Source organism: Stegostoma tigrinum, chromosome 47, assembly GCF_030684315.1.
Source record: "Stegostoma tigrinum isolate sSteTig4 chromosome 47, sSteTig4.hap1, whole genome shotgun sequence".
Classification (NCBI taxonomy): Eukaryota; Metazoa; Chordata; class Chondrichthyes; order Orectolobiformes; family Stegostomatidae; genus Stegostoma; species Stegostoma tigrinum.
Genome location: NC_081400.1, coordinates 8,282,181 through 8,309,549, shown reverse-complemented (window position 1 = coordinate 8,309,549; position 27,369 = coordinate 8,282,181). Strand labels below are relative to the sequence as shown.

General features: G+C 41.8%; 1 protein-coding gene across 1 annotated transcript; it reads left to right on the top strand.

Moving 5' to 3' along the window:
* The first annotated feature begins 3,497 nt into the window (after positions 1-3,497).
* LOC125449850 (uncharacterized) lies at positions 3,498-27,369 on the top strand. Its single transcript, XM_048525795.2, has 6 exons — positions 3,498-3,618; positions 4,058-4,396; positions 12,241-12,543; positions 15,942-16,052; positions 18,833-18,888; positions 27,097-27,369. The coding sequence occupies exons 1-6, from the start codon at positions 3,576-3,578 to the stop codon at positions 27,139-27,141; spliced, it is 897 nt and encodes a 298-aa protein (XP_048381752.2). The 5' UTR covers positions 3,498-3,575; the 3' UTR covers positions 27,142-27,369.

Sequence of the window (27,369 nt, the reverse complement as noted above, 5' to 3'; positions counted from 1 at the left end):
ACTCCAGCCGCTGCCATCCCCAGGAAACTGACACAATTCTCGAGGACCAAGGCTTATCTCAGCTTCTGAAAACCAATTGATTGTCCAAATTAATTCCTGAGAATGGAGCGATCATTTGCTCCATACTGCTGCAAGCGCTGCCGAAACATCAGAGGAAAACAATAGAATCCAATTCACCAACAGTGGAACATTTGCTTGGAATATCTGCAGGGCCTACTTCTTCAGTATTTTGATTAATTGCCCACTCACATTCACAATTCGATGTATCAGGAGTGCAGACCTTAAATCTGATCAATTGATTGTGCAATCGCTTAGCTCCGACTGTCAATTTGCGAATGTTGTTTGGCATGCAGGCTCGGTAACTTCACCAGTTTGACATATCAGTTTTTAAAAATGGCTTTTGATCTCCTAACATGCCCTTCTGCACCTCCATTGAACAAGGGCTGATTCCACGAGCTAATGGCAGTGGAATATGCTAGAATATGATTTTGCAGTTTGTGTTGGGGAGTACAATTCTGCCGCTGTTGCTGGCCCACAGCACTCCACGGTTGCACAGTCTTGATTTTATCGACCCTGTCCCACTTAACACGGGGGTACTGGCGCACAATATAGTGAAGGGTATTCTCAATGGATCAAGATTCTGTCGACTTCATTTCTATAAGAAGTGTGCTCTTTGATCAGTACTGTCAATGAGAGATGCATTTGCAGTTTGCAGACGGAAAAGAATGAGGACAAGTATGCTTTTCCCTGTTGCTGGTTCCATCACCATTGGCTGAAGACAAAGTTTAACAGCCATTTCCTTTTCACCTCGACCAGGCGACCTGTAGTCCTACTATTAAAACAGAGGTGGTGAGGGACACTGAAATCCCTCGCCCAGAGTACAGTCTATAACCATGCCAATCTCAGTACTTCCTATGAGCGTTGTTAAACATAGAGGAGGATTGATTTGTAAGTTGAGGGAGAGCAATAGGCGGTAATGAGCAGGAGATTTCATTTGCCATGTTTAACCTGAAGCTGTGACACATCCTGGTCTCTGTTGTCAATGTTGAGGGCAACATCCTCCCTACTGTATATTGCTACACTGGCGAGGGACAGGATCTACCCAGACATTGTAATTGTAGTGTCTGGGACGTTGTCAGGTATGATTCCACGTGTGTGAATCTATCAGGCTTGAGTAATCTGCTTGAGTATCCTGTGAAAAAGTTCAACCAATTTTTGCATTATTCTCAGACATTTTTAAGGAATAATTTGAAGGTCAACCGGGCCTTATCTGAAGAAAACGGCCATTCAGGTTTATTTTGAATGGAGTATTGATAATGATTTGAATTGACAGTTGAAATGTGTTAAAGAATTGTCAGTGCGGTGACTGAATTACAGTGCTTGCTTCATATGGAGGGAAATTGGGAAAAGGCAGAAAAGGTAGTTTACAGATTCATGCTGAAACAAATATGTGTACAGCAGAATTTATTTGGCTATGGCTCATTTTGATCACAAGATGTTATTTTATTATTTGTTTACGTATTAAAACATCAAATTATTCTACAGTTATTTCCCTTCTTAGCATTGTCTTTCCCTATACAACAAGCACCGACATCATTCATGAAACTTTAGCATTAAAAAATCGCTGTCATTATATTCATCCGAAGACCAATTGGAACGTTATTGCTCACTTTCTGGTTAGAAATATAAAGTTATTTGATAACAACAAATATATTGTTTCATGTTTTTACCTTAAATCTCATATACTTTATCCATGTTCATTTTAGCACTCGGCTGAATTTTATTCTGTCGTATATTCGAACAATCAATTCATTGTCTTAGAAACGGCATGACTATGTCTCAAAATTTCTGTTACTTATTTTCCGCTACGCAGAATTTATTGTTATTCCAGCATTTTTCATTCGTGCATCTATTTGTCAAATAACAAAATCCTACAGAGGCTTCTTACTCTGACAGTACTTTTACTTGAAGCCTATTATATTATTTGGGCGGCACGGTAGCTCAGTGGTTAGCACTGCAGGCTCACAGCACCAGGAGCCCGGGTTCTATTCCAGCCTTGGGCATGTGTCTGTGTGGAGTTTTGATTTTCTCCCCGTGTCTGCGTGGGTTTTCTTCGGGTGCTCCGGTTTCCTCCCACAGTCCAAAGATGTGCAGGCTAGATGGATTGGCAATGCTAAATTGCCCACAGTGTTCAGGGGTGTGTGGGTTATAGGGGGATGGGTCTGGTTGCGATGCTCTGAGGCTTGGTGTGGACTTGTTGGGCCGAAGGGCCTGTTTCCACACTGTAGGGAATCTAATTAAAAAAAGAACTTATTTAACACGCATAACAATCATTTTATGTTCCACTTGTATTCTGTATTGAGATTAATTTTTCATATGCAGACTTATGTGCATATTTGCACACTTGTCACAGGCAATTAAACAATTTAGACAATACTTAATCCAAAGTATAAACGGTTGGCTACTTAATTGTGACTTGTATTGTTTTCTGTAACTAAGCAAGCAAAGTCAAACAAATTATGCAGAGTTCAACCACAGATTTCTATGTCATTTTCCACTCCAGCAGCTTCCACGTTGACAGCAATGGTTATCAACGAGATAGAGAGAAACATATAGGACAATTGATGAGGACCTGTATTTAGACAGCGACAGTGACTCAAATGTCATAAAGACATGAAGAGTAGAAATAATACGTCACCACTTTCTTAATGCTGATTATATGATAGCAAACATTTACAAAGCAAGTTTGTGCAAACAATGACAGCCAATAACCAAAGGCTCTTCCTCCAAATTGTGTTATGGGGATATTATGTACAGGAAAATTGTAGAAACTCTCCTGATAATTTCGAAAATGCAGTTTTAATATGATATTTTATGATAACTGAAAAGCCAAGTAGGCTGTATCGATTTAATATCCCAGGTGAAAGAATACCTTTACAAGTACAGCACATCTGTACCCTAAACATTGCGACTGTCTTTTACATTGTGTTCAAAATTTTGGAGGAACGCATCAAATAAAGATATTCTTCCTCTCAAGCTAATCTTTTATCCATTGACTAACATTCAACACCAGATCAGGGGAACAAAGAGCAGATGGAAAATGAAATGAGGCAGGCTATGTTCTGCGTGACAAGTTACTAAAAGACAGACACAATTTTGTTCCAAAACATGATGATTTCCGTCATTCATGCACAAGGTTCAAAATGGCTATGTTCTGGACCAATGCAAAATGTTTAGTGCCAGGCCACTTCTTATGACCCTTACAAAATTCGGTGTAGAACAGTTATTTTTATTCTCATTTTGTACCGCAAACCACCTTTCTAACATATTGAAACCCAATAGTTAACAACTGACCTTTGCAGAAAAAATTATACATGGATGTTTATCGTGTAAACAGGAAACCCACAACGATCCTGTGCATTGCTGTACTGTTTCCACTCAGCTATTTGTAAACGCAGTACATCATTTTGACGGTTGTGCTTTTCAGCATGTGGCGCCTCAAGGTTGGGCATTAGGAGAAAAAAGAACAGAAGCAGGCAGTGTGAAGATCAGAGTGAGAAGATTGTTTGAAAACAATGAATATCTTCTGTATCGGTACACTTTTCAGTCTGATGCCAGGTTAGATTTTTATGCTTTTATTCCAGACTACTTGCAGAGTAAAGTAAATGGGTAGTTTCAACTAGTGGAACACAAAGTGTCTTTAACTTTAACATATTGAGGAACTGTATTATCTGAAATGGTGTAAAATTAACCAACCATCCACATCTCTTTGATACTATTGGGATGAAGAAAAACAAATACACTGATGAATCTACATAGCATTCTAGACTAATACACATCTCTTTACCGAAATGATGAATATAGATTATATGTTTATTATGCAATTGTTGTTTTCAGAATCTTCCATTGAGCGAAATTGTCAACCAGTTTTCCTAGATTCATACAAATATGAGTTTAGTTACTCTCCTCCTTTCTCCCTTCATCCCACCCAGGTTTCCCTTGATTCATTCCATTTTTGCAAAGTCTGTATTACTTGTGACGTGTTCTGTTTTATTAGTTACTGCTGTTCAGAAAACTCTCCCACAGACTCCTCCAGTACAAACAGTTTCCATTGGAAGCACAGTAATGCTGAATTGCTACACTAGTTGTTACACAAGTGGAGGTGTTCACTGGTATAAACAACAGCTACAAGAACATCTGCAACTTGTTTACATTGTGCACAAGCACTTTGTTCCTGATAGAAGATTTTCTGGAAAAATTAACGACGACTCAACTATTTATACCCTTGTCATTCGGGATGTCCAGAGAAATGATTCAGGTCACTATTTCTGTGCAGCCAGAGAACTTTATGGAGAGCCCTACAAAGTGGGAAATGGATCAAAGTTGTTTATAACAGGTAAGACTGTTTCACTCATTTCATCATAAATTACCAGGAAGTTGGAACTGTGATTTTGTGTTACCTCTGGTAGTCTCCACATCACTGCCAATGCTGTGTGTTAGTGAATTTACAATTAGGACACGAAGGATTATCATGCTAGTAGCACAGATAGAGCAGGACTTTAGATTCCTGGAACACTGAGACTTATGCAGAGTTGATAGATTTTGTACAAGGGATGACTGTGTTTGAATAGAGGTGGAGCGAATTTCCTTATGAAATGTTGTGCTTCTGTTACTGAGAGGGATTTAACCTAAATTGGAAGCGATGTGGGAAACAAAAGCGAATAATCGTAGAGAATTCTCGGGTCCACTTTACTTCAGGTTACAGATGGCACTATAAAGAGAATAACAAGATAATAGCTGAGGGCAGAGATAGGGAGAAAGAAATGAAATCTAATATAGACCTAATATCCTTGGCATATAGGAAATACGATTCAGTAGCTACAGACATGGTGCCATATAGAAATACAATGCTGTGACAATGATAGAAAACTGGCTAAAAGAGGGAAAGACTTGGTTTTAAATATTCCTGGATATATATTCTTCAAAAACAAAGGTTAGAAATGTACGACAGGAGGGGGAGAGTAGAACTATATGTTAAGGATGGTATTTCAGTGTTTTTCAGGGTGGTCAATAACTGACTTTGAGCTAAGGAATATTATTGGAACATGTACATTGATTAGTGAAGCACAGATATAATCACCTCGAGGAGAAGATTTAGAAGAGCAAATCTGCAGGAAATTTCCAGGAAAATACCAACATTTTAGAATGGTTATAATGGAAGGCATTTGTGAGCCAAACATAAACTGGGTCACTGGTCATGTATGGGACAACGAGAAACAGGGGTTTCTATAATGTATTCATGACAGTTTCCTAAAAAAGTGTTTGTTCAAATAAAAAACAGAAAATGAATAATAATTGAATGTGGTCCTTGGAAATGAGGTGGGAAAAGTGGATCAATTGCCGTTGAGCAAACATTTAGTACTCAATGGTATGTGCATTATAAGAGTTTGGTAAAATGAAACAAGTAAAATCAGTGAAGAAGTAGACATTGAAATGGGGAAAAAAGTTGTGCAAAATTGACTGGAAAACAAAGGTTGGTGGAAGGGAAAAAAAGGAGAACAATAAGACTATAAGATACTGAAGCAAAATCATTCATCGTTCCTCACACACAAGGCAAAATACTGCTCACAATATCCAAAATGAGGTCTGTCCATAGTCAGCACATTTTTGCTATTGTATTCTAGTTTTCTTGAAATGAATGGCAACATTGCATTTGTCTTCTTAACTATCAAATTACCCGGATGTAAATCTTGAGAGAATTCTGAACTAGGACTCCTAAGTCTCTTTGCACATCAGATTTCTAAAGCCTATTCCATTTAGAAACATAGAATATAGGAGTAGGGTGTGGCCATTTGGCCCTTCAAGCCTGCCCTGCCATTCTTCACGATCATGGCTGATCATCCAACTCAATAGCCTAATGCTGATTTCTCCCCATATCCTTTGATCCTTTGGTCTCAAGTGCTATATCTCGTCGTCTCTTGAATACATTCAATAATTTGGCATCGACTAATTCCTGCGGTAATCAATTCCACACCCTCACCACTCTTTCGTGAAGAAATGTCTCTTCATCTTCATCCTAAATCATGGTGGCTCAGGGGTTAGCACTGATGCCTAACAGCACCAGGGACATGGGTTCGATTCTACCCTTGGGCGACTGTCTGTGTGGCATTTGCCCATTCTTCCTGTGTCTGCGTGGTTTCCTCCAGGTGCTCTGGTTTCCTCCCACAGTCCAAGGATGTACAAGTTAGGTGGTTTGGCTATGCTAAATTGCCCTGTAGTGTCCAGGGATGTGTAGATGAGGTGGGTTATAGGGGGATTGGTCTGGGTTGGGATGCTCTGTGGGTCGGTGTGGACTCGTTGGGCTGAAGGCCCTGTTTCCAACACTGTAAGAATTCTATGTAATAAATCATCTACCAAATCCTCATACTGTGACCCTTGTTTCTGGACACAGCCACAATTCTCCTTGCATTTACCCTGTCCAGCCCTGTTAGGATTTTAACACCATAAGACATAAATTAGGCCATTCGGCCCACCAAGACTGCGCTGCCAGTCAATCATAGCTGATAAGTTCCTCTGCCCCGTCCTCCTGCTCTCTTCCCGTACCCCTTGATTTTCTAAGTCTGTATGAGGTCGCCCCTCATTCACGTGAATTGTGGTGAAAACAATCCCAACCTAATCAATCTCTCTGTTTATGTCAAACGCACCTTCTCCAGAATCAGTCTGGTAAACATTTGCTGCAGTCCCTTGAGAACAAGAGCATGCTTCCACAGAAAAATGACATTAAAACTGCTCACAATATTTCAGTGTGATTTCATCAAGGCTCTGTACAACTGCCAAAACACATCCCTGATCCTGTACTCGAAACCTCTCGCAATGAAGGCCAACATACCATTTGCCTTCTTTGCCAGCTACTGCATCTGTCTGCTTACATGCAAACTGTCCTGCTGCACACTCCCCTCTCCAAATTTACAGCCATTCAAGTAGTAACCTGCCTTCTTGTTTCTGCTCCTGATGTAAATAAGCTCACATACATCCAAATTATGCTGCATCCGTCAACAAGTTTCCCACTCACCTAACCTGTCGGGATCATGCTGAAGGATCTCTGCATCCTCGTTCCAGTTCACCCTCCCACCCAACTTGGTGTCATCTGCAAACTTGGAGATGTTACATTTTGTTTCATCATCCAAATTTTCAATATACATTGTGAATAGCTGGTATTCAAGCACCAATCGCTGTGACCCCATTAGTTATTCCCTGGCAATTTGAAAAGGACCCATTAATTCTATACTTTGTTTCCTCTTTGTCAACCAGTTTACTAACCGTCTCAATATCCCCCATTCCCATGTATTCTATTTTTACATGTCGATCTCTTAGGTGGGACTTTGTCAAACACTTTCTGAAAGTCCAAATGTACTAATTCGACTGGCTCCCCTTGTCAACTCTATGAGTTACATTTTTGTAGAATTCCAACAGATTTGTCAAAAATGATTTCCCCTTCGTAAATGCATGCCAACTCGATCTGATCCTGCCATTGTTTTCTAAATGCTCAGCTAAAAAATCTTTCAAAATAGAAACAATAATTTTTCCACTGTCGATGTTAGACTTACTGGTCTATAATTCCCTATTTTCTCCCTACCTTCCTTTTTGAATATTGGAGTGGTATCAGCCACCCTCCAATCTGCGGGGTCAATGGAATCCTGGAAGATGACCACCAATGCAGCAACAATTTCTAGAGCTACTTCCTTAAATACTCTGGATGTAGACTATCAAATCCCTGGGGATTTATTAGCCTTAAATCCCAACAATTTTCCCTGTATTATTTCTGCAATATTGATCTCTCTCAGTTATTCCCTCTCACTAAATCTTGCATCCTCGAACAATTCTGGCATTTCATTTGTATCCTCTTTCGTGAAGACATAATCAACATATGTATTCAGTTCCTCAGCCATTTCTTTATCCCCTTTTATATATTACCCCATTTCTGTCTGTAGGGGACCTATATTTGTCATTATTAATCGCTTTCTTTTCATGTACCTATAGAAACTCTAAGTGTCAGTCTTTATGTTTCCTGCAAGCTTACTTTCCTACTCTATTTTCCCCCGTAATCAATCCCTTGATTTCTTTTTGCCAAATCCTAAACTGCTCCCAATCCTAAGATCTATTATTTTTCTTGGACAATCGGCATGCTTCTTCCTTGGATCAGAAAGTATCTCTTATTTCCTTTGTAAGCCATGGATTGGCCCACTTACCCATTTTGCTTTTGTCACAGACAGGAATAAATAGTTGTTGCAGTTTGCCCCATGCATTCCATGAAAGCTTGCCATTGTCTATCCACTGGCATCCTTTGACGTAACTCTCCCTTATCCATCAAAGCCAAACCAAACCTCATATCCATGTAGTTTCCTTATTTAGGTACAGCACCCAAGTGTGCAAATCAGAAACCCCACTCTCCGTCTTGATAAATAATTCTATCTTTTTTTTTGGTCGCTCTTCTCGTTGGTGTTCCAAACAGCTAGATTGGCAATGATTCCCTTTCCGTTGCACAACACCCAATCCAAAATGACCTTTTGTCCAGTTGGTTCGTCGACATATTGGTCAAGAAAACCATCCTGTACACTTTTCAGGAATTCTACATCTGTGGCATTGTGGCTAATTTGATTTGTCCAATTTATGTGCAGAATAAAATCACCCATGATCATCCATATTTCCTTATCGCATGCACCTCTATTTTCCTGTTTAATGCCATCCTCACCATCACCACTGCAGTTTAGGGCATATATGTATGATACCTGCTGCTGTTTTTTTTTCCACTTCGGTACTTCCCAACTCTACCCATCCAGACTCCACATTTTCAGAGCTGATATCCTTTCTCTCTGTAGTGTTAAATTCATATATAACCAGCACTGCCACTCCAACACCATTCTCTTTTTGCCTGTACTTCCTAAAGACTGAATATTCTGGGATTTTCAGGTCCCATCCTTGGTCACCCTGCAATCGGGTCTCTGAAATCCCAATTGTATTGTACTTTTACATCTATCTGCATGATTAATTCACACATTTTATTGCATGGTCTGTGCAATAAGGCACAGAACATTTAAGCTTGTCCTTTAATCGTCAGCTCCTTAGAAAATAGTCTGTCACGCCTGTGACATTCCTCCCATAGTGGTCAAACTCACATTTTCCCACATTCTATTGATACTGCTGCTCCTTGGCACAATTGCCTAGAATGTTCAAAATCCTTTGAAAAACTCGCTGCTTCCTCAACACTACTGGTACGTTCGCTTGTCTTTGTTCTATTAACCAGACAGTTATTGTATAACTTGAATAGCTGTGGTTCCACACAGCTGCCTCTAGAACTCCGCTAGTTACCAGCTGCCAACCTGAAAAAGAGGTCTTTATCCTCACTCGGAGCACAAAAGCTGATGTTTCGGGCCTAGACCCTTCATCAGTAAAGGGTGAGGGGGAGAGGGTTCTGAAATAAATCGGGAGAGGGGGAGGAAGATTGAAGATGGTTAGAGGGGAAAATAGGTGGAGAGGAGACAGACAAGTTAAAGGGGCAGGGATGGAGCCAGTAGATGTGAGTGTAGATGGGGAGGTAGGGAGGGGATAGGTCAGTCGGGGAGGATGGATAGGTCAAGGGGGTGGGATGAGGTTAGTAGGTAGCACATGGGGGTGCGGTTTGAAGTGGGAGGAAGGGATGGGTGAGAGGCAGAACAGGTTAAGGAGACGGGATGAGCTGGGTTGGTTTTGGGATGCAGTAGTTGTGCAGGTGGTGGAGGCAAGATATTGAAGCTTGTGAAATACATATTGATACCATTGGGCTGCAGGGTTCCCAGGCGGAATATGAGTTGCTGTTCCTGCAACGTTCGGCTGGCATCATTGTGGCACTGCAGGAGGCCCATGATGGACATGTCGTCTGAGGAATGGGAGAGGGTGTTAAAATGGTTCGTGAATGGGTGGTGCAGTTGTTTATTGCGAACCGAGCTGAGGTGTTCTGCAAAGTTGTCCCCAAGCCTCCGCTTGGTTTCCGCGATGTAGAGGAAGCCACAATGGGTGCAGCGGATGCAGTATACCACATTGGCAGATGTGCAGGTGAACATCTGCTCGATATGGAAAGTCTTCTTGGGATCTGGGATGGGGGTGAGGGAGGAGGTATGGGGGGCAAATGTAGCAATTCCTGCAGTTGCAGGGGAAAGTGCCGGGTGTAGTGTGGTTGGAGGGGAGTGTGGAGCAGACAAGGGAGTCACAGAGAGAGTGGTCCATCCAGAAAGCAGACAGGAGTGGGGATGGAAAATTGCCTTTGGTGGTGGGGTCGGATTGCAGATGGCAGCAGGCCTCCTCTGCAGCAACTCATATTCCACTCAGGAACCCTGAAGCCCAATGGTATCAATATTGATTTCACAAGCTTCAAAATCAGTTCTCCCCCTACTGCATCCCAAAACCAACCCAGCTCGTCCCCGCCTCCCTAACCTGTTCTTCCTCTCACTTATCCCCTCCTCCCATGTCAAGCCACACCCCCATGTCCTACCTACTAACCTCATCCTGCCCCCTTGACCTGTCCGTCCTCCCCGGACTGACTTATCCTCTTCCGACCTCTCCACTTACACTGACCTCTACAGGCTCCATCCCCGCCTCTTTAACTTGTCTGTCTCCTCTCCACCTATCTTCTCCTCTATCCATCTTAGATCCGCCTCCCCCTCTCTCCCTATTTATTTCAGAACCCTCTCCCCCGTCCCTTTTCTGATGAAGGGTCTAGGTCCGAAACTTTAGTTTTTGTGCTCCTAAGATGCTGCTTGGCCTGCTGTGTTCATCCAGCCCCACACTTTGTAATCTTGGATTCTCCAGCATCTGCAGTTCCCATTATTTGTTTATCCTTCTTCTCTGCCTTCTGCCATACAACTACTCCTTTATCTACGACAGTGCTTTGCCTCCTTTGAAACAGTGATAGACCAGGCACAGTCAATGCATTTTTTAATGAGACGATATGAGCTCCCTGGATGGTAAAGGAGATGGAAATTTATTTTAGATAGAAGAATGTTGTGCTCATTACAGGTTATGAGGTGGAATTAAAAGTAAGAACCAAGTGCAATACTGCAGTTTTAGCGGGGAGTTGGCAAAGCAAACAAAATAAGCCGAAAGTAATGACAAGAAAATACTAGAAAGTAGAAGAGGGAATCCCAAAGTCACCTATAGGCACATACAACATATTAGAATTGTTAATGGATGAGTAGCATCGATTCAAACCCACAAAATTGGTTTACACATTGACATAGAGCATAAATGAACACATTATAACTTTGCAGAAGAGGAGGATGTTGTCGTGGGCCATAGTGATAGAGCAGCAAGTTCTGTCACTACAAGGGATCAGAAGGAATTGTAAGCTGTAAGGATGACAACAAAAGGACATCGACCAGGTGTTGGAATGAGCATATAGACGACATAGAGAATTCAATGCACAGAAGTGTGAGTTAAGTCACTTTGGTTGGAAAAACACTGAAATGCAAGAAAGAAAATAAACAGTACAATACTAAAGTGGGTGCAGGGACAGGAGATCCTAAGTGTGTATATGCACACATCATTGAAGGTGTCAGGACCTGGGCAGACAGAACAGTTCATGAAGAATACAGTAATCTTTCATTTTATTCATTGGAGCAAAGGACGCAAGACCAAGGTAATGTATCAGCATTTTGTAACATTATAAGTGTCACATTATAGGAAAGTATAGAATGCACTGGAGATAGGGCAGAAATGATTTGCAAGAATGCTTCCAGAAATGAGAAACTTCAATTATGTTGATAAAAAGAAGGAATTTGGACCGTTCTCCTTGGAGAAAAAAGGATGAGAGAAGACTTGATTGAGGTTTTCAAAATCAAGAGCAGCTTGGTAGAGTAGATGGGAGAATCTTTTTCCCACTCATAAAAGGAACATAGACTATCGCGTATGATTTCAAAAGAAACAAGAGTGTTGTGATAATTAAACTTTATTTCACACAGTATTTAGGCTATTGAATGCACTGGCTAAAAATGTGGGAGAGGCAAATTCAATTGAGGCATTTCCAGGAACATCAGATGATCTTTTTGATGGAAATGGTGTGCCAAAGGCACGCAGAAAAATAAAAATAGGAGTGTACAGCTACATTATTATGCTCATTTGAAGAGCTTATGCAGCACAATAGGCCAGTCAGTCCAGTTCGGCATTATAGCAATTTTGTGATTCTGTGATGCTTCTCCAACACAACAGAACCCCCAGCCATCTTTCTCTTATCACTACCGCTGGATGAAATGTTTCATATGGAGGCTAACACATTGGTGTGCTTAGTAAACAACGTGCTTTCTGATTCAATTCCCATCGGCTGGAATATTTCCACTTGGGATGGCAAGCATTGGACACATTCTGGGACAATCGTCTCTGCTGGAGGATTCGCTATCATAAGTCACTTCAGAGTCCCAACAGAAACATGGAAACAAGTCGCTTCCTGCACTTGCTCAGTTCAAATCACTTCAACAGAAATTCTTGCCAGCGAAGTTATCTCCTATCACAGAGGTAAATGTTGACATAGGTGAGGCGAATGCTTGATGCATAACTAGTAAAATGTTGCTCCTTTTTCGTATCCGCTTCTGATTATCTGGACTTTTACAGATTTCCTTCCTCAATGCTACACTATTTAACTGTATGAATGATAATTTCAGTCCATTTGATCAGGCCATTTATGCATATTAATGTCTAAGAAAGAACTCTATGCTTTCACTGAATAAAATTGGAAAATACAGCTGCATTTCCAATTTGCTGCTTTCCCATTTAATGCACACAAATCTCCACCTGCATTTCTAAAATAAAAGTCTCACTCTGGAAACAGACGATTAGACACAATAGATAAGTCATTATTCCTATTCCACACAAATATCGCCCCAACAATGTTTTGGTAATGCCATCATCACATACCTACATCCACATATTTTGTGCTCCCAAATGCACTAAAGATACTCGATTCCTACTGATCTCCAACACATTAGATCATCTTTAGCGTAAGTATTTCCAAATGCTAGCACAAACTGAATAGAAATTATCGACTCATATCCCAGTTCTGATGTGGGAGTGATGCCATTATATGAGAACATAAAACAGAACAGTATGACACAGGAACAGGCCCTTCAGCTTGCCATGTATATGCTGACCATGATTCTGTTCTAAACTAATCTAGCACCACTGTTTCATAGCGCCAGGGACCCAGGTTCGATTCCTGCCTTAGGTGACTGTCTGTGAGTTTATACATTCTTCCCATGGTTGTATGGCTTTCCGTCAGGTGCGCCGGTTTCCTCTCACAGTCCAAGGACGTGTAGGTTCGGTGGAGTCATCATACTAATTTGCTCTGAATTATCCAGGCCTGCAGTTTTAAAGGGAATTATCAGGGTAAATACAGGGTTATTCAGTTGTCGGGGACTGGGTCTAAGTGGTATGCTCTTCATAGGGTTACTTCGGAGCCAAATTTCCTCTTTCCACAGCGTAGAACTCTATGATTTGACCATCTGACTAATTAATGTCTGTGTGTCTCTATTCTCTGCTTGCTCATGTGCCTTTACAAATGTCTCTTAAACTTTGTTAATGCTTCTGCTTCAAACGCCTCCTGTGGCAGTGTGTTTCCAGGCACCTGTCACAATCTGTAAAACATTTCCTCACCCACAACTTTCAAATTTCCCCCATCACATTAAAACTGTTGCCTCAAACATTTAAAACATCCATGCTGGGAAAGAGACTCCTCCGTCCAAACCATTTTTTTTTCTTATAAGTTTGTATAATTCTATCAGATTGCTCCTCAGCCTCCATGCTCCAACAGAAAAAAATCCAATTTTGGCCCACTTCCCCGTTCCATTTCCAGGAAACATCCCAATAAATTTCTTCTACATCCTCTCCAAAGCCTATCAGAACTGTACACAGTCATCCCAATGTTGCTTGACAAATGTTTGAAACAGTTGGAACACCTCTTGCCATTTCTTTTTCCACTCAGTGCCCTGACTGATGAAAGAAAGCATTCTGTATTCCTTCTTATCACCTTTATCCACTCGGGTTGCTGCTATGAGGGAGCAATGAGCATGACCTCTTTTTGGTTCAGTTTTCCTCAAGAGTAGAAGCATCCTCCCCTCTACTTTTCTGTCAAACACATCCATAGATAACAGCCACCTGTCAGGACACCATTTTTACCCATTGCTAGTGGGACTAAAAAAGCCTAGATTTTTCAATCATTTTCATTGTTTCAAACATTGTAATCTGGTCTCATCGAAAGAAATATTTTTTGCACAATCTGCCTAGCTTAAATATCCACTTGGCACTTTCAGAGCATTTCTATTCTTCGTAATCAGAGTTTGATCGAATCAATATTCTCTTGGCTAACTCCATAAGTTCATTTCTTTGAATTAATGTGAATTTGAATGTGGGACTTTAGTTCACTTGCATTTAATATGGTTAATAAACGATATGACCTTTTTTTTAAACAGTGGTGAAAATTCACTCTTCTTCTGCCCTCAAAGTGAAAAAAAAAGATTCAGTGCATCCTCCTTAATTTCCTTGATCAAATTATATTTCTGAAATATATCGTTCAGTAGCGAAGAAGAAGAAGAACATTTCCATAATTATAGGTGTGTTAATGTGTCGAAAGTTTTGGAGTAGATCTGTAGCTTGGGTTGTAGGTGTTGAGGTTGGTTGGCTGGCCGAGCTGTCTTGTTGTTCTGCAAGGAAGTAGAGTTGTTCACGATTTGTGCTCTCTCATTTGCCATAGTTTTCTCATTTCCTGGTCAGTTCAAACGTGTTACTCCCGTAGGTCTCGAAAGTTTTGGAGTAGATCTGGAGCGCAAGATATGGGTGTTGAGGTTGGCTCACTGAGCTGTTTTGTTGATCCACCTGTTAAGATGTCATGATGTTTGGGTAAAAATCACCTTTCCAAATAGAGCTACATTTGACAATAATTTATGCACAAAGTTTAGTTCAAAATATTATTATTGATTTGTGAAACTACTTAACAGAATATTTGTTGACAGTTATTGCTGCATGGCTAGTTAAATGTTTGAAGGAGATTTAGTTGCATAAAATTGCAGCAAGACTTGGTACAGTGTCTTTGAAGATGTTGGCTTATAAACAATTTATTGCATGTTACAAACTAAATCTGAGAACACGGATGAGAATTTGGAAGACAGGGAAGAAGCAATCAGCTTTTTCAAATGGTTGAATATTAAATTGGATCATTGGTGGAAAGATTGAGAAATTGCATTAAAGTAGGCAGATAAAACTGTAGCTAAGGTTTTAGGGTAAATTTGTAGCTCAGGTTGTGGTTGGTTTGGCTCACTGAGCTGGTTTGTTGTTCCACAGGCGTTTCATTACCCTGCTGGGTAACGTCATCAGTGTCGCCTGCAATGAAGTGCCATTGTGTAGATTAGATACAGATAGATACAAATATATCTAGAGAGGTTTGAGTAATCATTTTACACTCGGGTATAAAGGAACTCGTAAAATTTCAGAATTTTATACTTTCAATCCAAGCATAACAATCAAAGATTTCAAAGTAATGTTTTTTCTACACCATTCCTTTCCACATGTATCTCAGTTTCAGAAGAAGGGTCTAGACCCGAAACGTCAGCCTTCCTGCTCCTCTGATGCTGCCTGGCCTGCCTGTGTTCATTGAGCTCTACATCTTGTTATCTCAGACTCTTGCATCAGCCATTCCAACTATCTCTCACATTTCTTTTCTCTCTTCTCATGTTATTATTCCTTTCCATTGTTTTCTGTTTATCATTGGAGTTTCGTGTTTATTTTAGTTTTTGGGCTGTCGGCGATTCTGAAAAGAATTATATTGTTGTCCCTATCCTCTGTTACTCTGAATTGGGATGGTGAGAATTCAAGTAACTGGTGGCTTGATGCTGGACTTTTAATGGTATCTCTGTCTTCTTCAGAGCCATGGTGGACCCATTGCCAGCTCATGTATTATTGGTGTTCATTGATGATACTGCTCCCTCTCACGATGTTAGCTGTCACAATTTGGATTTACAGCAAATGTGTTTCAGGTAGGATATGTCCATTGTTGCTGGAACTACATCATGCCATATACCCCGGGTACAGAGTCAGTATGTTCTTCGATGTTTTGAGTTAATTAGCTGAAGCACGCATGTCATTTTGTGGTGCAGAGGTAATGTCCTTACCCTTGGACTAGGAGGCCCAGGCACAAGATGGACCTATTCCAGATGTACAAAGAACAAAGAGCAGTGCATCAAAAGAACAGGCCCTTCTTCTATCCAATCCTGACCCGCCACGTTTTGCCCTTCCACACTAAAACTGTCTTCACGTCAAGGATCCCTAACCTTCTATTCACTTCACCTGCGTGTATTCATCCAAGTGATTCTTGAATGCTGCTACTGTGTGTCCTTCAACCACCTAGGCGTGGTGATATTCACCACTTTTTGTGTGAAACAATTGCCTCACACCTCACTTTTAAATATTCCCCACTCACGCCTTGAACCTGCACCCCCTCATAACTGACTCCTCCACCATGGGAAAAAACCTTACCCTTTCCATGCTAACCCTGCCACTTGCAATCATATTGACTTCTGTTAGCTCACCCCTGAACCTCCTGCATTCTCGTGCAAATAAACTCATTAGGCAACCTTATTCATAGTTAAAATCCCCTGTATCAGGCAACATCGTGTCAAACCTTTCTGGTACCCTTTCCAAAGCATCCATATCTTTCTGGTTGTGTGGTGGTCAAAACTGCATGCAACAGTCCAAGTGTGGCCTCTAAGGTTCTCTGAAGATGCAGCATAATTTGGCTATTCTTCTATTCAATGCCTCTTCCAATGAAAGCAAGCATGCCATAAGGCTGCTTTTACCACCTTATCTACCTGCGCTGCCAACATCAGTGGTCTGGGGTCTGCATGCCCAGACCCCTCTGCACTTTAATACTCCTAAGGGTTCTGACATTCAGTTTTCAATTTCCACCTCTACTTGACCTTCCAAAATGTATCACTTCACATTTGCTTGCATTAAACTGCATCTGCCATCATTTTCTGCCCATGTCTCGAATTGATCTCTATCCTGTTGTATCCTCTGACAATGCCATTCGCTATCCATGACTCCATCAATCTTTACGTCATCCACAAACTTACTAATTAGACCAGCTACATTTTCCTCCAAATCTTTCATGTAGATGATGAACAGCAGAGGTCCCAGCACTGATCCCTATCGAACGGCACTAGTCACAGCCATCCATTCTGAAAAGCATCCCTCTCCCTCTCCACTCCATCTCCTATGACCAAGGCAGTTCTGCATGCCAGTTCACCCCGATACCATGTGACTTCATGGTTTGTACCAGTCTACCTGTAATTGCTAGGATAATCTCTGCTACCCTGCTTAAACTGTCAGACAACCTTGTTTATTCTCCAGTCATCTGGGACCTCACCTGCTGCCAAGCAGGATACAAAGATGTCTGTCAATGCTCCAAGCATTTGTTCCCTTGCCTCCTTCGATATTGTGTGATAGATCCCATCAGGAGTTGGGACTGATTTACCTTAATACTTTTTTTAAAGATACATGACACATCTTCCTTTTTAATAGTGGCTTGGCTTCAAGACTTGACACTGCCTTCCTTAACAGCATCTTCCAACAATTTCATGAATATGGATATAAATATTCATTTCGGACCTCACCTACCTCTTCTGGCTGCAAATACTTCTAAATGTACAATGTTTATTTACCGTCAAACAGCCGCTTTCCATCAAAATTCTTCAATTCCCGCATAACACTGTTCTCGTTTGCCTTCCTCCAGTTTAACACTTGTAGGACTGCTGTTATCTCTACCCATGAGTATCTAAAAACTCACGGTATTATCACTATTACTCCCAAAATGCTCCCCCACTGAAACTTCGCTCACCTGGTCGGTCTTATTTCTGAAAACCAGGTGTTGTATAATCCCTTCCCTCATTGGACTGTTTACATATTGTGTCAAGAGTCCCTCCTGAATGGTCCTTACAAATTCTTCCCCATCCAAGCTCCTCACATTTAGTGAGTCTCTGTCAACATAAGGGAGGTTAAAATCACCCAACACAACCCTGCTCTTTTCACATCTTTCCAAAATCTGGTGTATGATTAGATTGATTACTGTCTTGGCCTCGAGCAAACCCCTTCAAAATATATAAAGAAAATACCCTCGACCCGACCTTTCTCTTCATCTAAAGGTAAATGCAAGGTGTTGCGATCCAGATGCAATTCAATTGTTTGTAATACTCCAGTTAATGCCTAAAGGACGTTATTCGTACACTGTAGGTAAAACGAAAGAAAACAAAACGATTGTAACAACAAAAAAAGTTGTAACATTATCGAAATACCTAACAAAATACTCGAAATGGTAACTGTTACTAATTTACTTTTCTAATGTAGTGACACCCCACAAACACACCCTTCACAAAGGTAAATTCTGAAAAAGAAGACAGGCTGTCTCACATGCAACTCCAGGCTTAAAGCTCATCAAGGGAAAACTCTGAGAGTGCAGCAGGGAGAGATGTGCTGCTGGTTCCAATCCTGCACAGACACCAGCAACAACTGTTGGAATCTAAAACTAATCCCTTTGTTCTGTGGGTGCTTGACCGCACATATTCAAGATTTGTCTGCTGTTCCAACTTTAGAGAAAACGCTAAGACTTAGAAACTAATCATAAGTTGTTAATAAACAGCTGGAATCTCTGCCTCAAAACCTGTATTCAAAAAGTACATGCCTCCTAAAGCCATAGGATCACCAAAATGAGAAAGAGTAGTTTTTACAATATTTAAAAGCTAATTTTCTTTCTTTATTTCAGGCAAGTGGGAGAAGGATTCATTCACAGATGCCAGACCACGTGATTCAAATCAGGAGGTAAATGCAGGAAGATTTTAATTTTTTCTAAAACTGCACTTTAATTACCCTAGCTTCAGAAATGAATGTTTGAGAATGATGACCAGCATGAAACAATTATTCTAAAGGTTTCAGTGAGAACAATGCTAAATGGCATTGTTTAACATTTTCGAAGAAACTAAAGCTGTTGAAAGTATACACATGGATACTGAATGAAGCTGATTAAATGAATTTAATTACACATACATTCAGAAGGAATGTTCCATTCAAGGACAACAGGTTTTTAATGGTTATATTCCAAGAACAGATGATGCAGGTTTGAAGATAATCCCTCATCATAAAAAAAAATGAAGGTGCAAACTAGTGAGAAATTAGAGATGGAATGAAAAAATAAGTTTATGGATGGCACGAATTTTGACCGGTATTTTCATATTCAGAAAAAAACATTTCAGATTAGGGTGAGATAGACAAGGGTTTGTCAGACGGGCAGATGATTACCAGATGGAATTTAATCCTGAAGAACAGAATGAGGTGATGCACTTTTAAAGAAGTTAAAAACAAGAGCAATCTTCACCAAAAATTAGGATAATAGGAAGCTCAAAATTCAGAAGAAACTTGGATTCCTTGTCTGCAGATTCTCGAATGCTCCAGGCCAAATTAACATGGTAGTTCAGAAGACATATGGGACACTAAACATTTTCAGTCATTGCATAGATTATAACAGCAGTGAAGTTATGTGGGAGCTGCGCAAAACTTTGTTTAGGTCACAACTGGACTGCCATGTGTCATTCTGCTCATCTCTTTCTAGGAACCATAGAACTAAAGAAATGATACAGCGCTGAAGGGGGCCATTCAATTCATCTTGTCCATACCAAACCAAAGATACCCAGACACACTAAGATAATAAAATGTGAGGCTGGATGAACACAGCAGGCCAAGCAGCATCTCAGGAGCACAAAAGCTGACGTTTCGGGCCTAGACCCTTCATCAGAGAGGGGGATGGGGAGAGGGAACTGGAATAAATAGGGAGAGAGGGGGAGGTGGACCGAAGATGGAGAGTAAAGAAGATAGGTGGAGAGAGTATAGGTCGGGAGGTAAGAAGGGGATAGGTCAGTCCAGGGAAGATGGACAGGTCAAGGAGGTGGGATGAGGTTAGTAGGTAGATGGGGGTGCAGCTTGGGGTGGGAGGAAGGGTTGGGTGAGAGGAAGAACTGGTTAGGGAGGCAGAGACAGGTTGGACTGGTTTTGGGATGCAGTGGGTGGGGGGGAAGAGCTGGGCTGGTTGTGTAGTGCAGTGGGGGGAGGGGACGAACTGGGCTGGTTTAGGGACGCAGTAGGGGAAGGGGAGATTTTGAAACTGGTGAAGTCCACATTTCCCGCAACACATCCCTCACACCCCGCCCCCGCCACAACCGCCCTAAGAGGATCCCCCTCGTTCTCACACACCACCCTTCCAACCTCCGGATACAACGCATCATTCTCCGACACTTTCGCCATTTACAATCCGACCCCACCACCCAAGACATTTTTCCATCCCCACCCCTGTCTGCTTTCCAGAGAGACCACTCTCTCCGTGACTCCCTTGTTCGCTCCACACTGCCCTCCAACCCCACCACACCCGGCACCTTCCCCTGCAACCTCAGGAAATGCTACACTTGCCCCCACACCTCCTCCCTCACCCCTATCCCAGGCCCCAAGATGACATTCCACATTAAGCAGAGGTTCACCTGCACATCTGCCAATGTGGCATACTGCATCCATTGTACCCGGTGCGGCTTCCTCTACATTGGGGAAACCAAGCGGAGGCTTGGAGACCGCTTTGCAGAACACCTCCGCTCAGTTCGCAACAAACAACTGCACCTCCCAGTCGCAAACCATTTCCACTCCCCCTCCCATTCTCTAGATGACATGTCCATCATGGGCCTCCTGCACTGCCGCAATGATGCCACCCGAAGGTTGCAGGAACAGCAACTCATATTCCGCCTGGGAACCCTGCAGCCTAATGGTATCAATGTGGACTTCACCAGTTTCAAAATCTCCCCTTCCCCTACTGCATCCCTAAACCAGCCCAGTTCGTCCCCTCCCCCCACTGCACCACACAACCAGCCCAGCTCTTCCCCCCCACCCACTGCATCCCAAAACCAGTCCAACCTGTCTCTGCCTCCCTAACTGGTTCTTCCTCTCACCCATCCCTTCCTCCCACCCCAAGCCGCACCCCCATCTACCTACTAACCTCATCCCACCTCCTTGACCTGTCCGTCTTCCCTGGACTGACCTATCCCCTCCCTACCTCCCGACCTATACTCTCTCCACCTATCTTCTTTACTCTCCATCTTCGGTCCGCCTCCCCCTCTCTCCCTATTTATTCCAGTTCGCTCTCCCCATCCCCCTCTCTGATGAAGGGTCTAGGCCCGAAACGTCAGCTTTTGTGCTCCTGAGGTGCTGCTTGGCCTGCTGTGTTCATCCAGCCTCACATTTTATTATCTTGGAATTCTCCAGCATCTGCAGTTCCCATTATCTCTGATACCCAGACACAATTTCTATTTGCAGTTTCCTGCACATGGCGCACAGTCCTGCAACTTACAGAACTTAAAGTCCAGATCCAGGTACTTCCAAAATGACTTTAGCGTGTATACTCAGACAGTGAACTGCAGTCAAGCACTAACCTCTTCATAAACATTTTTGCTCATATCCAATCTAGTCCTTCTGCAATTTGTCTCAAATTTATGAAACCTGGTTTTTGAACTCCCTGCCAAGATAAACAGTTTCCTCCTATCTGCTGCATTTGATCCTCTCACAACTGTGTATACATTAATCAGGTCATCCATCAGTATTCTCTGTTCCAAGGCAGAATAACCCGAACCTTTCCTCATGATGACAATTCTCAAGTCCTGGCAAAATTCTCGTAAATTTTCTCTGCATTATTTCCAAAGCAATTATGTCTTTCTTGGAATGTGGTGACAAATATCTTATACAGTATCACCATTTTCTCCAAAAATTTCTATTCTACAAATCAGCCAATGAAGATGACGTTCCATAATTACAAAACACATTGATGAAGGTTGAGCAGTACATGAGGTGTATGTGGATTTTAGCAAGGCATTTGATAAGGTTCTCCACGGTAAGCTCTTTCAGAAAGTAAGGCGGCATGAGGTTCAGGGAAATTTGGCTGTCTGGATACAGAATTGCCTATCCAATAGAAGGCAGAGGCTGTTAGTAGATGGAAAGAATTCAGCTTGGAGCTCAGTGACTAGTGGCTTTCTGCAGGGATCTATTCTGGGACCACTGCTCTTTGTGATCATCATAAATGGTTTGGATGAGGAAATTGAAAGGTTGCTAGGTACATTTGCCAGTGACGCGAAGGTTGGTGGTAGTTGTGAATAGTATGGAGGGCTTTTTAAGTTTGCAGCGTGACACTGACACGATGCAGAGCCGGACAAAGAAGTGGCAAATGGAATTCAGCCCGGAAAAGTGTGAAATGATTTGTTTTGGAAAGTCAAATTTGATGCTAAATACATGGTTAATGGCAGGATTCTTGGAAGTGTGGATGAACAGAGAGACCTCAGGTCCTCGTCCATAGACCCTGCGCAAGTAGTTAGCATTGTTAAGAAGGCGAATGATGTATTGGCTTTCATTGGCAGGGCAACTGAGTTTAAGGGCTGCAAGGTTATGCTGCAGCTCTGGTTAGCCCACACTTGGAATATTGTGTTCAGTTCTGGTCGCCTCATTATAGGCAGGATGTGGAAGCTGTACAGAAGGTGCAGAGGAGATTTATCAGAATGCTGCCTGGACTGGAGGGCAGGGCTTATGAGGAAAGGTTGAGGGAGCTAGGTCTTTTCTCATTGGAGTGAAGAAGGATGAGAGGTGATCTGATAGAAGTGTATAAGATATTGAGAGGTGTAAATAGAGTGGAGACCTAAAGTCTTTTTCCCAGGGCTGAAATGACTATTATGAGGGGGCATACTTTTAAGGTGATAGTAAGAAGGTATAGGGGAGATGTCAGAGGTAGGTTCTTTATGCAGAGAATATTGGGGACGTGGAATGCACTGCTGGCAGCGACGATTGAGTCGGATACATTAGGGACATTCAACTGACTCTTGGATAGGCACATGGATGATAGTAAAATGCAGGGTGTGCAGGGTAGTTTGATCTTAGTGTAGGATAATAGGTTGGCACAGCATCATGGGCCGAAGGGGCTGTACTACTCTGTACTGTTCTTTGTGCTATGTTCTATAATTATCTTTTCTAATTCATTTACCGGAAGTGGGTATCACTGGCAAGGCCAGCATTAATTGCCAATTCTTCAGTTCTTCAATGGCCATCCACCACACCCACTAGCTCCCGTAAATTCATCAGAGTCTCTTAGTGCTGCTCCAATCAACCTATATGATCCATTAGGATTCGCTACCAAGCACACTTCCTGCAGGCATAATCGTCAGTAACATGGAAACTTTCCCTAATGGCCCACATCCGACAGAAAGAGCATTTCCCTCTAAGAAAGGCCATCTTTGCAACTCAACAATGTACAGAATCAGAAAATAGCACAGCCTTACTGTTCGAAAAACACTGTTCTATACTAACTTAGTACCTAGGTTTTATCACTTTAAAGTTTAATCAAGAGTCAGATCTCAATAGAAACGTATAATCAAAAGAAAATATGCTCTTGACTCTATTATAGATTCACAAAAAGATACCTAGCCACTGAGGTGCTCCCATGCAGTGACCTCACCTGACAGGTTTATACAAGATCAGCTGTGAATTTCGCTGTTGGTTTATTTTTCTTAGACAAACTCTGAGGCCCAGAGGTCCTTGAAATCATACAGTAGAGGCAGTCGCTGTAAATGGTCATGGCTGAGTCAGACTGCAGTATCCTCCGATGAAGAGTCTCGACCCGAAATGTCAGCTTTTGTGCTCCTACGATGCTGCTTGGCCTGCTGTGTTCATCCAGCTTCACACTTTGTTTTCTCAGACTGCAGCGTAGTTTTCTTTCTACATTGATTCTGTTGCCACTATGTGGTCACTGCCTTGGTCTTCCTTCCTCCTTTTCTAAAACACCGTAACAACCTATGGAACAGTAATTGCTGCTCCTAGAATTCATGCATATCAGCTCTAATACTGAAGATATCTCAAGAAAGGTGCCACGCTCTTACAGGCAAAATCTTTTCCCATCCTCCATCTTGTCATTCTTTTCAACTTGATCCCAATTCTTTCTATATTATTGGAGGTTATCTGCAGTGTCAACTTCCTTTTCATTTTATGTGACTGTCACAAGTTTTTGTTCTGCTTAATCTTCCCCAGTACTTTTATGGACAAATATTATGGTCTAGATTTGGCAGTACCATGCTTATTTTTTGAGGGAACCTGTCTGTTTTATGCCCAAAGGATCTCATTTACTCGTGCTTCCTACCAGTTCATCACTGATTTATCCTTTAGTAGTCCTGTACGATCCAATGCAGCCAAATCAATTCTCAGATTAGTAAAACTTGCCTCCCACCAGTTTAAAACTTTTAGTCCTGATTTAATTCTGCCGTTTTCCATAATAGTACAAAATTGAACTGACTTATGGTCACTATCTTCGATATGATCACCAACTGTCAGATGGTCAATCACTGACCCATTTTCATCTCCCAAGACTAAACCTTGAGAATTGTGTCTCTTTTCATTGGTATGGTCATGTACTGCCTGTTTTTTTTTCAGAGTTTCCTCGACACATTTCATGATTCTTTCATGTCCCATATATAGTTTTACCTCTGTTTGCTACTGGGGAAGTTAAAAAATGTCTCCTCCTTTTATTGTTCTGTTATTCGTACAAGCCGAAATTTGTCTAAATGCAGGTTAATCTGTCTCCCTCTCACTATTTGAGAGTCTCTAGTAGACTCCTAGCGGTGTTATTGCCCCCACTTTATATTCCTAAACCTAACCCAAAAAGCTTTGTTTCTAAAATAACAAGGTGTAGAAATGGATGAACACTGCAGGCTGAGCAGCATCAGAGGAGCAGGAAGGCTGATGTTTCAGGCCTAGACCCTTCTTCAGACCCCGCAGTTCCTACTATCTCTGAAGCCTTGTTTCTTAATCTGTTTGGTATACCATTCATTAGGTCTTTAACCAATATTGCTGCATTCCCTCTGCTTTTAGTAATCCACTATACTGTGCCTGAAAAATCCACATCCAGGGATAGTGAGTAGCCAATTTCTTTATTCAATTTTCCGATGTAGCAAAGCCATTGTGCTGCTATATGCCTTTCTGTTCCATTAATTCATCTACATTGTTTGTTAAACCTTTCGTATTGAAGAATAAACAACGGAAACCTATCAAATTCCTTTGCTGAACACTTTTTTAAATTCTATTTCTTTGTCATTCCAAATTGCTGGCTCCATCACAAACTAACATCCTATCTCATATTTTCTGATCTGTATCTGGCCAATGTTATCCTACACTTTGTCACACCAGCTTAAGACCTCACCGATGGAGCGAGCAAAAGGCCCTGCATGGTTATTTGCCCCAGCTCTGACCAGCCTGTCAGGTTTCTCAGGTCCCCCCCCTTCCCTAGAAATGGTCCCAATGCCACAAGAATTGAAGCCCCAGACTGACACATAATTTCTTCAGTCATGCATTCACCTGACATATTGTCTTGTCCCAACACTCACGAGCAAGTGGCATTGGCAGTAATCCTGCAATTAGTCTTTTTGAGGTCCTGCATTTCCATTTTGCTTCTAACTTCCTGTATTCAGTTTTCATGTCCTCATATCGTTGATTACCTATGTCACTGGCATATATGTTTACCATGATCACCGATTGCTCAACATCCCACTCCTGAACATACTTGATCCTGGCACCAGGCAGGAAATATACAACATAGAACAGTGCAGGCCCTTCGGCCCACAATGTTGTGCCGAACTTTTACCCTAAACCTCAGGTCTAATTAACCTCCACCGCTACCTTATGAGGCCGACTCCACTACCCTCTCCGGCAAAGCATTCCACACCCCTACCACTCTCTGAGTAAAGAACCTACCACTGACGTCTCCCCAATACCTACTTCCTTTCACTTTAAAAATATGACCCCATGTAATAGGTACCTCCAGCCTGGGAAAAAGTCTCTGGCTGTCAACTCTATCTGTACCTCTGATCATTTTGTACTCCTCTGTCAAGTCACCTCTCATCCTTCATCATTTTGAAGAGAAAAGCCATTCCCACTCAATCTTTCCTCGAAAGACCTTCGATGCATTCCAGGCAACATCCTGGTAAATCTCCTCTGCACCTTTTCTAATACTTCCACATCTTTCCTGTAATGAGGTGACCAGAACAGGACACAATAAATATATCATGCTGAGTTCACCTCCACAGTCACAGAAGCATCTGTCTGTACCCCTTACTATTGAAGCCAACCACTAAAACCCTGTTGCTCATTCCCTTCCCCTATGTGCAGTAGAACTCTGCTTGTTGGTATAAACGTGACTGTTGCTAATTTCCCCTGAGAGGCCAAACACCCAAAGTATCCATGGTAGTATTCCTGTTTGAGAGTGTGATGGCCACAATGGATTCCAACACTTCCTCCTTGATTCTCTTAATTTATTTGATAGTCACCCATCCCTTTCTGCCTGTGTAATCTTCACCTGATGTAACCAACTGGTTAAATGTGCTCTCCACGAGTAATGTCGTTGCACTGAAGCGGGTGCAGAGGAGATTCACGAGCATGTTACCTGGGATGGAGTAGTATCACTATAAAGTTAGATTGCACAGTCTCTCGTTTCCTTTAGAGTAGAGGAGGCTGAACAGAGACTTAACTGAAGTGCATAAGATAGTGAGCAGCACGGTCATATTGGAAAGGAGGCAGCCATCCTACCTTAATTGAAGAATCAATAACAATAGGCCTAATTTTAAGATGAATGACAGAGGCTGTCAAGAGTATTTGAGGGAAAGGAAATCTGGAATACACTGACTATGAGGATAGTAGAGGCTGTAACTTATAATCAGTAAACAGCAAAAAGCTGTTTTTTTCTGCAGAAGGAGTGGGTACCAATGGGAAAAGTGGTGAAGAGTGTAAGAGTGTGGAGATCCATAAGCCACTCAATGTTGAGGTGGTCGTTGAAGTGGAAATCATTACGGTTATATGGAGATAAATGTTAGTTATCATCTAACTGAATGATATATCAAACAGAAATGACAAAAGAACACATACTGCAGCTCGGTTTACGAGATGCTGATGGTATTTTTTTTTCCTCCATAGACTCTGTATGCTCATTTAGCATTTACTGGAGATTCAACGTTCTGATGGGACTCACATTCATGAATTGAAGAACATATCCAATCTTTTTTTTTGTTTTCTCTCATTCTGAAGTCTGTAAGAAACTTTATTCATGACTAATCAAATGAATATTTCCTCGATTCTGTGCTATGCCAGTGTGTTTTGGATCCCAAAATCATATAGTTGGAAGATTGGTTCAGAAGAACACGTGATACAATGAAAACTGAATATCCACTTGATGAAGGTTGCATCATT